Here is a 12,358-nt window from a genome sequence, read left to right as displayed (position 1 = left end):
CAGACTGTTAAAATGCATCATTAGTTTTTGGTTTGGGGGTACATTTTTGTTTGTTTTAGAGGACACATTCTGCTTCATAATAAACCTGGATTTAGGGGTCGATTTCCCTTGGTGAAGACTGGTTTTGGGGGAGAAGCCATTGCTAGATAGCGAATAGTAATGTCTGTCAATGAGAAGAGCTTCACTGGTCACCTGAAATATATATATCCTGGGATTCCTTCAATCTTTCTTTTCCTATGACGTCTTAACCATAATGTTAGGTTTCCATGTTTAACATGAGCAGAAATGCTCTTCAGATATAACCTGCAAGAGAAATAGCATTTTCTACCCTTTCACTTGCTGGGTTTCAGCAATCACATGAGCAACTCCAAGCTCTCCTTGTTTGCTAGCTCCAGGCCCATTTACTTCCACTTGTTCTGTGTCACTGAGTACTAAAAATTCCATTCAATCTTTAGCTTCCACAGCCTCTTCTTAAGCAATAACTGTCTCAGAGGGAGGTTGATCCTCTAGATGGGGAATGTGATTATTTACCCTAATTGGATCATGATAATTGGAGTGACCAGCTGGCCTCAGCCATTCATCTATCTCTGACACTCACCATGGTGATCAAAGTTTTTGCACAAAATACTAAAGATTACATATTAACTCATCTCTAGCATTTACAATTATGTAATTAGTGGCAGAGAGTGCCAAGACCAGATTTCATATTGTTCAAGACTGATCAAGATTCTTCCCTCCATTCCGAGCTGCTTTTATTAAGGCCAGTTTTTGGACTTTGTAGGCTGCAGGTGTAGGTACCTGTGGACACCCCCCCCCCCCCCCGCCCTGCTCTAGTTCCCACGATGAGCCCACTCATTCTTCTTGGGCAAAGATAAGGGCAGGGGGAGCAATCTAAAATAGAAGCTGCCTTGATGTCTCCATCCTAGGTTGAAATTTACTGCTGCCATTTTTACAAACGGTATAGTCTTAGGTAAGTTACTTCATCTCACTGTGCCTCAGCTTTCCTAGCTGTAAAATGGGATGATTAAAGAGCTGCAATGGTTCAAAAATATGACACAAGTACATGTAGAACTGCAATGAGTGAACATAAAGTAAGGGCTCAACTATGTTAGCTACAGCTAAACTCTTTATACAACGGGTCAGGAAAGTCATAATTTGTGGTTCTTTCGAGGCAATGAGGTTGCTGAATAGAACAGGTAAGAAACTGTACATATACAAGTATATGGTCAATATATTTATTAACTACAATGACTTTTCTAGAGTTGGCATTGAAGGGTGAAGGAGTAAGTTCACAATATGCAGTTCTCTCTGGCATTCAGGCTCAATGGATTTATACATAACTCGGATTCTGTTTCCAATAACTTCTCCTTTGAGGTTAAAACCTTTCACAAACTCATATACAGTCTCCATCAAAGTGAATCTAGCCAGAGCAGGTATGTGCTCCACATCCGATTACTGTTTCCTTCATTTGCATTTAGGCTTTTTCTGGTTTTAGAAGACTCTTACTTTCGATTATTTCCTTCCTCCGTATTTTTTCTCCCTATAATTTCCTGGTGGCCTATAAAAATTTCACTGAATCCACTGACTTGACATTTTATTTCTAATGACTAGTTGTCCTTCTTCTAACACAAAGATGACTCCTTTTTTCGTTATTCAGTATCATCAGGTAAATAAAATTTTTAAAAACTCCTTTCATCTCATATAAAATATAATGTATATATAATTGATATATTCAGTTAAGAGTTTCAACTAACTGACTGACATATTTCCTTTTGTAGTCAACTAATTGAGTTTCATCAGTTTTAATTTTATGGTTTTTATTTTAAATTTTGGAGCCAATGATTTGTTTTTAATCTCAGAGGTTTTATAGGTCATTAAAAGCCTCTGGACCCTAGCTACTTATTTATAATGCTTAATTGAAAAAAAAAGTAATTTGATCTTGACTTTCTCTTGTCAAATTTGGCCAAGATTAATAGAACTTCTAGGTTTTAGTCCTGGCGAGGTCATTAGAAACCATATGATTTAGAGAAATACCTGGACTTCTGTTTCCTCATGTATAAAGTGAGGATGTCCATTCATTCTTTTATTCAGCAAATGTTTATTGAAGGCCCTTTCTGCATGAGGTTCCATGCTAGACACAGGGGAGTTCAAAGTTGGGCAAAATGGTATTGTTTTTACCCTTGAAGAGTTATATCTAGTGACTAGATGTTCTTTGAAACCCCTCTTCCTGCTAACATTCTATGATTATGGGTCTCATTGTCTGTTAAACGTATATTGTTGAAAGGCTTAAGTGAGAGCAAGAATATTTGCTGTTTTTTTCACCTTTTCTCAATATCTAGAAGAATGTCTGACACATTGCAGATGTTCCAAAACAACCTACTGGGCAAGTAAATGAACAAATAATTATATTTCAAATACTTTAAAGCTTTTAAAGGAAAGAATAGATATGTAGATATTGAAGCTGTTAAAAACAGGAAGTAAACAGCAGCACTTTCTGTCACAATAAACAAATGTGTGCAAGTTTCACCCCTTGTCCCAGGCCCAGGCAAAGGGTGACAAGAGAAAGTACAGAAATTTGGGAGGATTTAACCTGATTTCACTCCAACAGAAGATAGAAAATGTTTCTGCTTTTTAGAATTTCTTGAATCTTTATTCTTTTGTTTTCCCTTTTGGAATGTCGTTCCCTTATTCCATAACCAGACAGTTCTCTTCATCTTCCCTATCCTGCTTCTTCCTTTTCTCTCAAGTTCCCTAATCTCCCTCAAAACTACCTCATAGATAGGTTTTTATTTCAGAAAGAAAGGCTTAAAGTCTTGTCTTGCTCCTAGAACTGAACTTTTCTATACTTCTGGCCACTTTAAATCAATGTACTATTTCTTTTGCAATTTGAAGAGGACACTAAATACATTGTTCCCAAGGTGATAAGGATAGTAAAGCCCCTTGGGCATACCTGTGGTATCCAGAGGTTAGGGCAGGGCTAGAGAACTAAATAAATTCTCTAAGATAATTCCAAATTGTTATAAATGAACCTCACCGAAATAAACCTGAAAGCTTTCTTTCAGCAGAAAATCAGCTGATTCATTAGTGCACTAAAGTTCTATTATCCATGAGGAATAGTGCTGGTACATAGAGTATTACAATGATCAGAAATGAGTTAATCTTCTGATACAAAAAATTTTCCTGGGGGATCCCTGGGTGGCGCAGCGGTTTGGCGCCTGCCTTTGGCCCGGGTCGCGATCCTGGAGACCTGGGATCGAATCCCACGTCGGGCTCCCGGTGCATGGAGCCTGCTTCTCCCTCTGCCTGTGTCTCTGCCTCTCTATCTCTCTCTCTGTGTGACTATCATAAATAAATAAAAATTTAAAAAAAAATTTAAAAAAAAAAAAAAATTTTCCTGGAAAATATGATTGGTATACCCAATTCTTCAACAGTTAATAATGGTCACCTTAGAAGGTTATAGCCTTAAAATACCTTTATGAGTAATGGTAGGCAGCCTTAGTGCAACAATTATGTTTTGGAAGTAATTTATGGTCAATGACAAATCCCCAAAATAAATCAGACTTTAAAACTTTGGTCAAAAATGAGTCATTGTAGGGGTGTCTGGGTGACTCAGTCGGTTAAGCATCCGACTCTTGATTTCGGCTCAGGTCATGATCTCGAGGTCCTGGGACTGAGCCCCATGAAGGGCTCCCCATTCAGTGGGAGTCTGCTTGTCACCCTCTGCCCCTCCCCCAACTTGCACTCTGTTTCTCTCTCTCAAATAAATAAATAAATTTTTTTTAAAAAAAGGAGTCATTGTAACATTAAAATTATCCATCATAGCTGCTACCTTATTAACCAAACCAGCCTCATCAAATCTATCTTCAAGGATATAAGTATTTTCTTCTACTGAAAGATTCAGAAGAATATTATTAGATGGTTGTTCCAAAGAAAGAATTCCAAAAATATATTTCCAATGGTGGTCTTTTTGGATGTGGATGTTGAGCTTAATCTGAATATAAACATATAGCTGAATGATTTGAAAGAGACATACATTTATATGATCTCTTCTTATGGTTTCCTAAAGGGCTCTGATTTCTCTAGTCTCAACATCTCTCAATTCTTAGAAAGGCTGCTTGTGAAGTTGATCCTTGGATGGCATCTAGCAACTTGGATTTTGAGAGGGTTCTCACCATTCCCTAAGAGTCTTTACTGTGCCTAAACTCTTTTTGCAAATAATGTGGTTTATGGTAGACCTATGCTTTCCTTCTGGGAGTCTGGATTCAGTATATGCGAGGTAGAGGGTGTCCACATGACCATCCTCTGATAAGAACTATGTATTTGTAAGACCAGGTGAGCTTCCCTAGTGGACGACATCTCATATATATCACAATTCACTGCTGCGAACTGTGGATGTGCTGGAATTAAGCACATCCTTCCTGTATGACTCCATGGGGAAAGGACTCTTGGAAGCTTGTGTGTGGTTTCCTCCGAACTTCAGCCCATGCAACTTTTCCCTTTGCTAATTTTGTTTTGTATCCTTTCACTGTAGTGAATTATAGCCATGAATAGGACCATATACTGAGTCTTGTGAGTCCTTCTAGCAAATTATTGAGCGTGAGGGTAGTCTGAGGGACACTCCACACGGGGAGTTAAGGTCATCAACACAGGTGATTGCAGGGCAAAGGAATTCTCTTTCTACAAGCTGGCATATTAGTAAACTGTCTGTAACATGAAATCGATTGCATGAGTCTATCAGCAAATCAGGAGGAAGAGTTAGAAAATTTGCCGACTTCCTGAGGAAAAATTAAACTTTAAAAAGATGCAGTCTTCCTTGTTAAGCCTAATGGATTAACATATTCAGTTGGAATCTTCTTGACTGAAAGAAACTAAAAACTACTACTATGGTTTAGTTTAGAGGTTAGCTATTTGTCTCATAATTTCAAAAAAAGTCTGAGGAAAAGATGCGCAGGAATGACAGGTCACTCAATGACAGTTTTTTCCCGCATCTTTCTGCCCCACCATCCTTAGTGTATAGGTTTTGTCTTTATGGTCACAAGATAGCTGCTCCACTACCAGATACTGTTCGATGTCTCAGGCATCAGGAATAGCATAAAGGGCAAACACCTCCTCTGGGATCCTCTCCAAGGAATTCTCTATCTAATTGGCCATCACTGTGCTACATGGACAACCCTAGCTTCAAGGGGATCTGGAAATTCAAGTATTTTACTTTCCAGCCTTTATAACACCACAAATAAGAAATGAGACAGTTGGAATGGGTGTTCTATGATCCACCAAAACTATCTGTCACAATTAGCTTGACATTGTTGGAAAAGAGATCCAAGACTGTTGTCGATTCCTTATTTGAAGAGCCCACGTATGGATACCCTAATTCCAAGGCTGAGTGATTGAAGACCATGGTAATTTCTGTTTAGCGATTCTTTCCCCTGATATCATAGCTTTGTTCCTGAGCTCATGCATATGTGTCACTGAACAGCCTTCTGGAGGTAACATCTTCTGAACTGGGAAATTGTATCACTGGGGTAGCAAAATCTCTTTATATATTAAATCTCTTATGAAACGGTATGAAAAGGAGAAATGCATTGCATTATCATATGAACAGATGAGACAAAATACTAACCCCTCTCCCCTCTCCCCACCTTGTTTTCTTCCTCAGAAGCTGTAGATGAAACCAAACCTAAGGAAAGTGCCCGGCAGGATGAGGGTAAAGGAGAAGAACGTGAGGCGGACCAAGAACATGCCTGAACTTTAAGAAATGGCTTTCCACGTCCCCACCCTCCCCTCTCCTGAACCCTGTCTCTCCCCACCCTCTTCTCAACTCCACTCTGAAGGTTCCCTTCCTGTCCTGCTCACATCCGTGAGTCTGTCCTCTCCTACCCACTAGCCCTCTTTCTCTCTGTGTGGCAAACATTTAAAAAAAAAAAAAAAAGCAGGAAAGATCCCAAGTCAAACAGTGTGGCTTAAACATTTTTTGTTTCTTGGTGTTGTTATGGCGAGTTTTTGGTAATGATGATCCAATCATTTTGGGAAATTCTTGCACTGTATCCAAGTTTTTTGATCTGGTGCGTGTGGCCCTGTGGGAGTCCACTTTCCTCTCTATCTCTCTCTGTTCCAAGTGTGTGTGCAATGTTCCGTTCATCTGAGGAGTCCAAAATATCGAGTGAATTCAAAACCATTTTTCTTTTCCTCCTTTTAATGTGATGGAATGAACAAAAAGGAAAAAAATCAAAAACCCAGTTTGTTTTGAAAATAAATAAATAAACAAATAAATAAATAAAGCAAATGTGCCAATTAGCGTAACTTGCGGCTCTAAGGCTCCTTTTTCAATCTGAATATTAATAAATCATGAGAGTAAGCAAACTCCAGGACTCTTGTGTTTCTGTTCCACCTTCTCATTAGTTGGTTTGACATATTGACGTCTGACATTTCATCTTCTTTCTGGCCTCCCAGTCTGACATCAATGACCCTGATGAAGAAAAGAAGGAGGAAGTCTAAGATTCTGGTCAGGACCAATCTCTTTGGTCTTTGATTGGATTGCTGGGGACTATACTTATTTACTGGGGCACTATAACAAAGAAGCACAGTCTGGGTAGCTTACCAAACATAAACTTCTCACAGTTTTGGAGACCAGAAGTCCAAAATCAAGGTGTTGGCAGGATGGGTTCCTCTTGAGGCTGAGGAGGAAAGGATCTTTTTCAGTCCTCTCTCCTCAATGTATGAATGGCCATCTTCTCCCTGTGTCTCTTCACATCACTGTGGGCATCTCTATGTCCAAATTTCCCCTTTTTGTAAGGACCTCATTCTTACTGAATTAGGCCTCACCCTAATGACCTCATCTTGACTGTATTACCTCTGTCAAGACCCTATTTCCACATAAGGTCACATATGCATTTGGGGAGGTGGGGCATAATTCAACCCATAACAGGCCCTAAGACTTGCTCAAATGACCTTAGAGTATTTTCATGATCCTGGAGAAGTATCTAATGGAGGATTATTCTAGGTTTTACTAAGCTGAATATTACAGAGACATACATAACTCTTAGAAACCTCCTGGCTTTTGTTTAAATGATTTATTTTAATCCAAGTATTGACAGAGTACATTGTATCTTTTTCAGCTTTAATAAGTTAATACTTTTATTGGATTTATCCTCCTGTGAGGCAAGTGTCAGATTCTTGATTTATATAATCATTGCTCCTGCAATGATGATACTATATAAGGGAAAATTGTACATTTAGCACATCCATCCTTTTCAAATTTCCTTCTAGTTCCCATTTCCTAAGTACTCTATATCAGAAGGTAAGCAGTTCCCATGAGAAACAGCAATGTTCCTAAATCTTGAAGTGTCTGATGCTGTTCTTTTTCCCTCTAAATTTCCTAAATCAATCCTGGAGCAATTCCTAACAAGTAATACTCTGCCCTGACCCCAAATCTTCTCATAGACAGGTATGACCAATGGACTCCCATCAGCTTCCTGTCCTCATCTACACATAGAATTTCCTAGCAAGGAAAAGAAAATTGTGTTGAAGCTTTTACAATAACTAATATCATGGAAATAAGTGATCTTGGGAGAAACAACCTACACTTGGTAACTCTTCTCAGCTCTGCATGGAGCTAGTACCTATTTAATAATCTGAAGAAAGCTGATGTTACTTAAAGGTTGAGTCCTCACTGGATCAAGGGGTCTTTCCTCATCGCTGATACTGAGTGAAATTTTCATTGGGAGAAGCAGCCACACAGAAAAAGGTCAGAAAAAGTTAGGTACATATCCAAACAATTTAAATGTTTTTTACTTCATTCTGAGTTGGTGAGATTTCCACAAAAGACTTTGGAGCAAGTACCTGGGACTCAATTATAACATGATCAGGGTCTCAACAGGTGTGCCATAAAGTATTGGAAAAGGTCATCCATGGGTTGGAGCCATATTGGTAGTATATTTTACCTTAAGGATTTTTTGGTAGGATAAATACTTTCATTTCTCTCCCAAATCTATACTTAAAAGTAACATCCTTGTGACTTAGCACAGTTCAACTTCTTTTTCAAAGTATAACTCTAAACTTCTTCCACTAGCTCCATGGTCACACTGAAAGCAGCAGCATTTTAATTTATATTAATATACACTGTTTAATGGTCTTACTGGTTGTGTCAAAGTTGGGATCTTGTTTTTTACATGCTTTAATACATTTTATTTGCTTTATAAGTTCTTTATTCCTTAATGGAATGTTTAAGGTGGGGGAAGACACATCAGAGAAGCTGATAATAATCCTAAAAGATATACCAAGGATAATTGCAGCCCTCACACTGATAGAAAACAATGTGGCTTGAACTTACACCTAACACATGCGAAGTGAGGATTGACACTGGCTGGTATAGACCATTCAAGATAAAGAAATAGATTCTAAATTCTGATCAGAAAGCAACACAATCTGTCAATTCTAAAACATGTACATCTGGAGCACGTTAATAAAAATTAAAACTAGATTCACTTTTCTCTTTCCCCCATCTTGGAACCTGTGGAGGCCTGCTGGGTACAGGACTCCTAAAATGACAAATATGTCCAGAAGTCTGTGGCTCAAGACCATTTTTGCTGGCTATAAGTGGGGTCTCTGGAACCAGAGGGAGCATGCAGCAGCTCTTGTTAAAATTGAAGGTGTTTATGCTTGAGATGAAACTGAATTCTATCTAAGCAAGAGATGTGCTTATGTGTACAAAGAACAGCACGGTGACTCCTGGTGGCAAAATGAACAAAACCAGAGTAATGTGGGGGAAGGTAACTTTGCTCATGGAAATAGTAGCCTGATTCATGCCAAATTCTGAAGCATTTTTCCTGCTTGGCCACAGAATCCTTGTGATTGTATACCCCTCAAGGATTTAAACTTACTGAAAAGTAAATAAATTAGGGTATAGATTAATTTTCTTATATTTTTGTAAAAAAAAAAAAATTAGAGCACTTGGGTGGCTCAGTCAGTTAAGCATCTGGCTCTTGATTTCAGCTCAGGCCATAATCTCAGCGTTTTGAGATCGAGTCCCATGTTGGGCTCCAGGCTCCCTGGAGGTCTACTGGAGATTCTCTTCCTCTCCCTCTCACCTTCCCCCAGCTTGTGTTCTCTCTCTCTCTCTCTCTCTCTCTCGCTCTCTCAAATATTTTAAAAAATTTAAAACTCGGTTGAGGACAAATAAAAAAGGGTTCAACATCAATGGTATATCTTTCAAAATAGTAATAAAACCATATTCTGGACACTATTCCCAATATTCCACTGATAGCAAAACTATGGCCATGTCTATATGAAGTAGTCTAGTCATTAAGCTGTATTATTTGGGTCTAAAACATTCGGTCGTGATATAATACAATCTCTATCATTCTAGTCACACTTTGCCCATCCTTTAATCTTTTCCACTATCATCCATCCAGTGATTTAGTTCAGAAACTTGGAAGCAGGTTGATATCTCTTTTCCTCATATAATAGTTAATTATAAGCAAATTATGATATAAACTTGTGCCTGCTACAGTCTTTTAGATGTTCTAGGGGTCTTTTATAGTGACCCCTACCCATATTCTGCTCTAGAGAGATCAGGGAGGGATTATCAAACTCTCTGTCTCAACTCCTAAAGAAAAGAGCACTTTGGGGCTCTCAAAAATGCATTATTTCCAACATCAGCCAGCTCCAGAAAATCCAGTTCTGCAGTTGGCATGGAAGCCTGAGAAATAGGAAAATCAGATTAATGATTTCCATAGAGCATTATTGAGATCACCACAAATCCCATTAACTTTTTTTTAACCTTTCCATACATTGTCTGTTGTCATGGAAACACAGCTTCTGCTAAGCTGCCTATAAAAATAATTTAATGATTGGTGACCCTTCTAGCTAAATGTTAGCTAATAAGCATTAGAAATGTGGGCTTTCTTTATTTCAGAAAAGCAAAGCAAAATAAAACCTCCAAAAAAAAAAAAGATCCCTCATCTAACTTTTTTCCTAGCCGATTAAAACTCAGGGCCGCCCATCATGCGGTCAAGGCCTGCATCCGCACCCACCATCTCTTTCAGTCACATATTTACTTCCATATAATTGTAATTTTGTCCTGTTTTCCTGGAAAGAAATTCATAGTCATCAGGAATGAGGGCAAGATTAAAGCTATGAGACTGATGAATTCTTGAAGAATTCTGTTAAAGTGGCAAACACATTTTGAGTGTTTATTTTCCAGCTGATTGATTACTTGATTTGTTTTTTTACAGGTATGTGTCATTGTTGGTAATTATAGCATATTTAGTGTTGCAGACGGTACCTTAATAAGTATCTTTTTGTTGAAGTGAGATGCTTCCATAGGAAGAAAAACATTTCTGGCTACCATTGTATCACATGTGATCAGACTATGAAAGCACATGGGGTTGTCAAAAGAATCTTAAGATAATTTTATTGTTTAATTACCCAAATAATTCTGTTTCTTTGTAGGGATGTAAAAAGTAAAGTAAGAAGAGGAAGACAAAAATACTCCACAGTTTGCCACCCACAATTGAGCATTTTAACATTCAAGAGACAGCTTTATGTCTGTCTGCCTGCTTACCTGCCTTCTTTCCTTTCTGTAGACCATCCACGTCTCTATTTATCCATGTCTCTCTGTACATAGAGATATGTATTTAAAATGGGCTCATTTTTTGTAAACTGCTCCACACAAGACAGATATTTTCATACAGATTGCTAATTTATAGACAGAGGACTTTAAAATTCAAGGTTCCCAATGCCTTATTGACACCTGCGGTATAGGGGAAAATGTGCAATTCTATACGTATACACCTATTAGAACATTATCCTATATTTTGAACCGAGTGAGAAGGTTAATAAATCTCCAGAATCGAAGAGATGACTCTATACAAAACCTCATGTCGGTTGCCCAACCTGTCAGCACACCGTTGTCACCCCTCGTAAAGCCACCTGCTGATGGCCACGGGAATGAGGGCTGGTTGAAAAGGATTAGTGTCATCGTACAATAACGCAGGGCTGCAGACATACAAGCAGAAACCTGTCTTTTTTTTTTTTTTAATAAATTTATTTTTTATTGATGTTCAATTTACCAACATACAGAATAACACCCAGTGCTCATCCCATCAAGTGCCCCCCTCAGTGCCCATCACCCATTCACCCCCACCCCCCACCCTCCTCCCCTTCCACCACCCCTAGTTCGTTTCCCAGAGTTAGGAGTCTTTATGTTCTGTCTCCCTTTCTGATATTTCCTACCCATTTCTTCTCCCTTCCCTTATATTCCCTTTCACTATTATTTATATTCCCCAAATGAATGAGAACATACAATGAGAAACCTGTCTTTATTTGATATTTTGTTCAATCACAGAGATTTTTGTATTAATTTTGATTTTTCAAATATTGCATTAAAATTTTTTATCTCAGTTACTGATTTTTTTATATATATATATGACCTTAAAGTTCACACTTGATGCAAGCTCCTCACCCGCCCCACCCTCATCCTGGCCTTTAGGCTCCCAAAGGGAATGCTGGAATTGTTTTTTTTTTTTTTTTAAGATTTTATTTATTTATTCATCAGAGCCACAGAGCGAGAGGCAGAGACATAGGCAGAGGGAGAAGCAGGCTCCCTATGGGGAGCCCGATGTGGGACTCAATCCTGGGACTCCAGGATCATGACCTGAGCCAAAGGCAGATGCTCAACCACTGAGCCACCCAGGCGCCCCTGGAATTGTTGTTTTCTAAACAGATGTTTTCTGTGGGCTGGTGGCTGTGACTATGTGGGCTCTTAGTGATACCCAGGGACTGTAAGGCTTGAGAATGACTGGGCCCACGAGGACTTCGGAATTAAATGTCTAATATTCCTAGGAAGTTAATAGATTTACTTTAAGATGTTTCCTTGCTTTCAAGAGAAGACAGAGACGGTGAAACACGTGGAGGTAGGCAATGGGGGGTGGTCCGAAGCTGGTCGGGGGCTGTGGCATAAATGAAGAGTTCATGCCCTTCCTGAACACTCTGGAAATAAACTGAAAAGTAAAGAAGAATATCACTGGCCAGACCAAACCAGCAGTTTGCGATGCCCAGTGGGCTTTCGGCGCCCCCACGGCTGCGTGGGCCTGGGAAGCCTGCGGCCGTGAACCTGGGCTTGGTCACTTCAAAACTGGTGTTGGCGAGGAAGCTGGTTAGCTGGGCCTCTTAGAACCTGGAGCTAGTGGTTCCCAAGCGTTGTGAGGACTAAGTGCTCATTTATTAACTCACCATGAGTGCAAATTTATGTTTAAACTATAGATAAGAAGATGAATATTTCACTTTATACTCAGTGATAAAAAAGAAGGCGTCCCTTTCATTTGGATTTTTTTAAGCACAGCAAGTAGAATTAAGCTTT

The 12,358-nt window shown here is 39.0% G+C and overlaps 1 protein-coding gene across 2 annotated transcripts in view; it reads left to right on the top strand.

Moving 5' to 3' along the window:
* The window catches only part of GAP43 (growth associated protein 43), a 102,112-nt gene extending 95,752 nt beyond the window's left edge, over positions 1-6,360 (top strand). For both annotated transcript variants that reach the window (XM_041768379.1, XM_041768405.1), the window contains exon 3: positions 5,657-6,360. In XM_041768379.1, the coding sequence (XP_041624313.1) occupies positions 5,657-5,745 (89 nt within the window). In that variant the 3' untranslated portion in view covers positions 5,746-6,360. The remainder of the gene's footprint in view (positions 1-5,656) is intronic.
* Positions 6,361-12,358: the final 5,998 nt, after the last annotated feature.

This window comes from Vulpes lagopus, chromosome 1 (assembly GCF_018345385.1).
Source record: "Vulpes lagopus strain Blue_001 chromosome 1, ASM1834538v1, whole genome shotgun sequence".
NCBI lineage: Eukaryota > Metazoa > Chordata > Mammalia > Carnivora > Canidae > Vulpes > Vulpes lagopus.
This window is presented reverse-complemented; position numbering and strand designations above follow the sequence as displayed.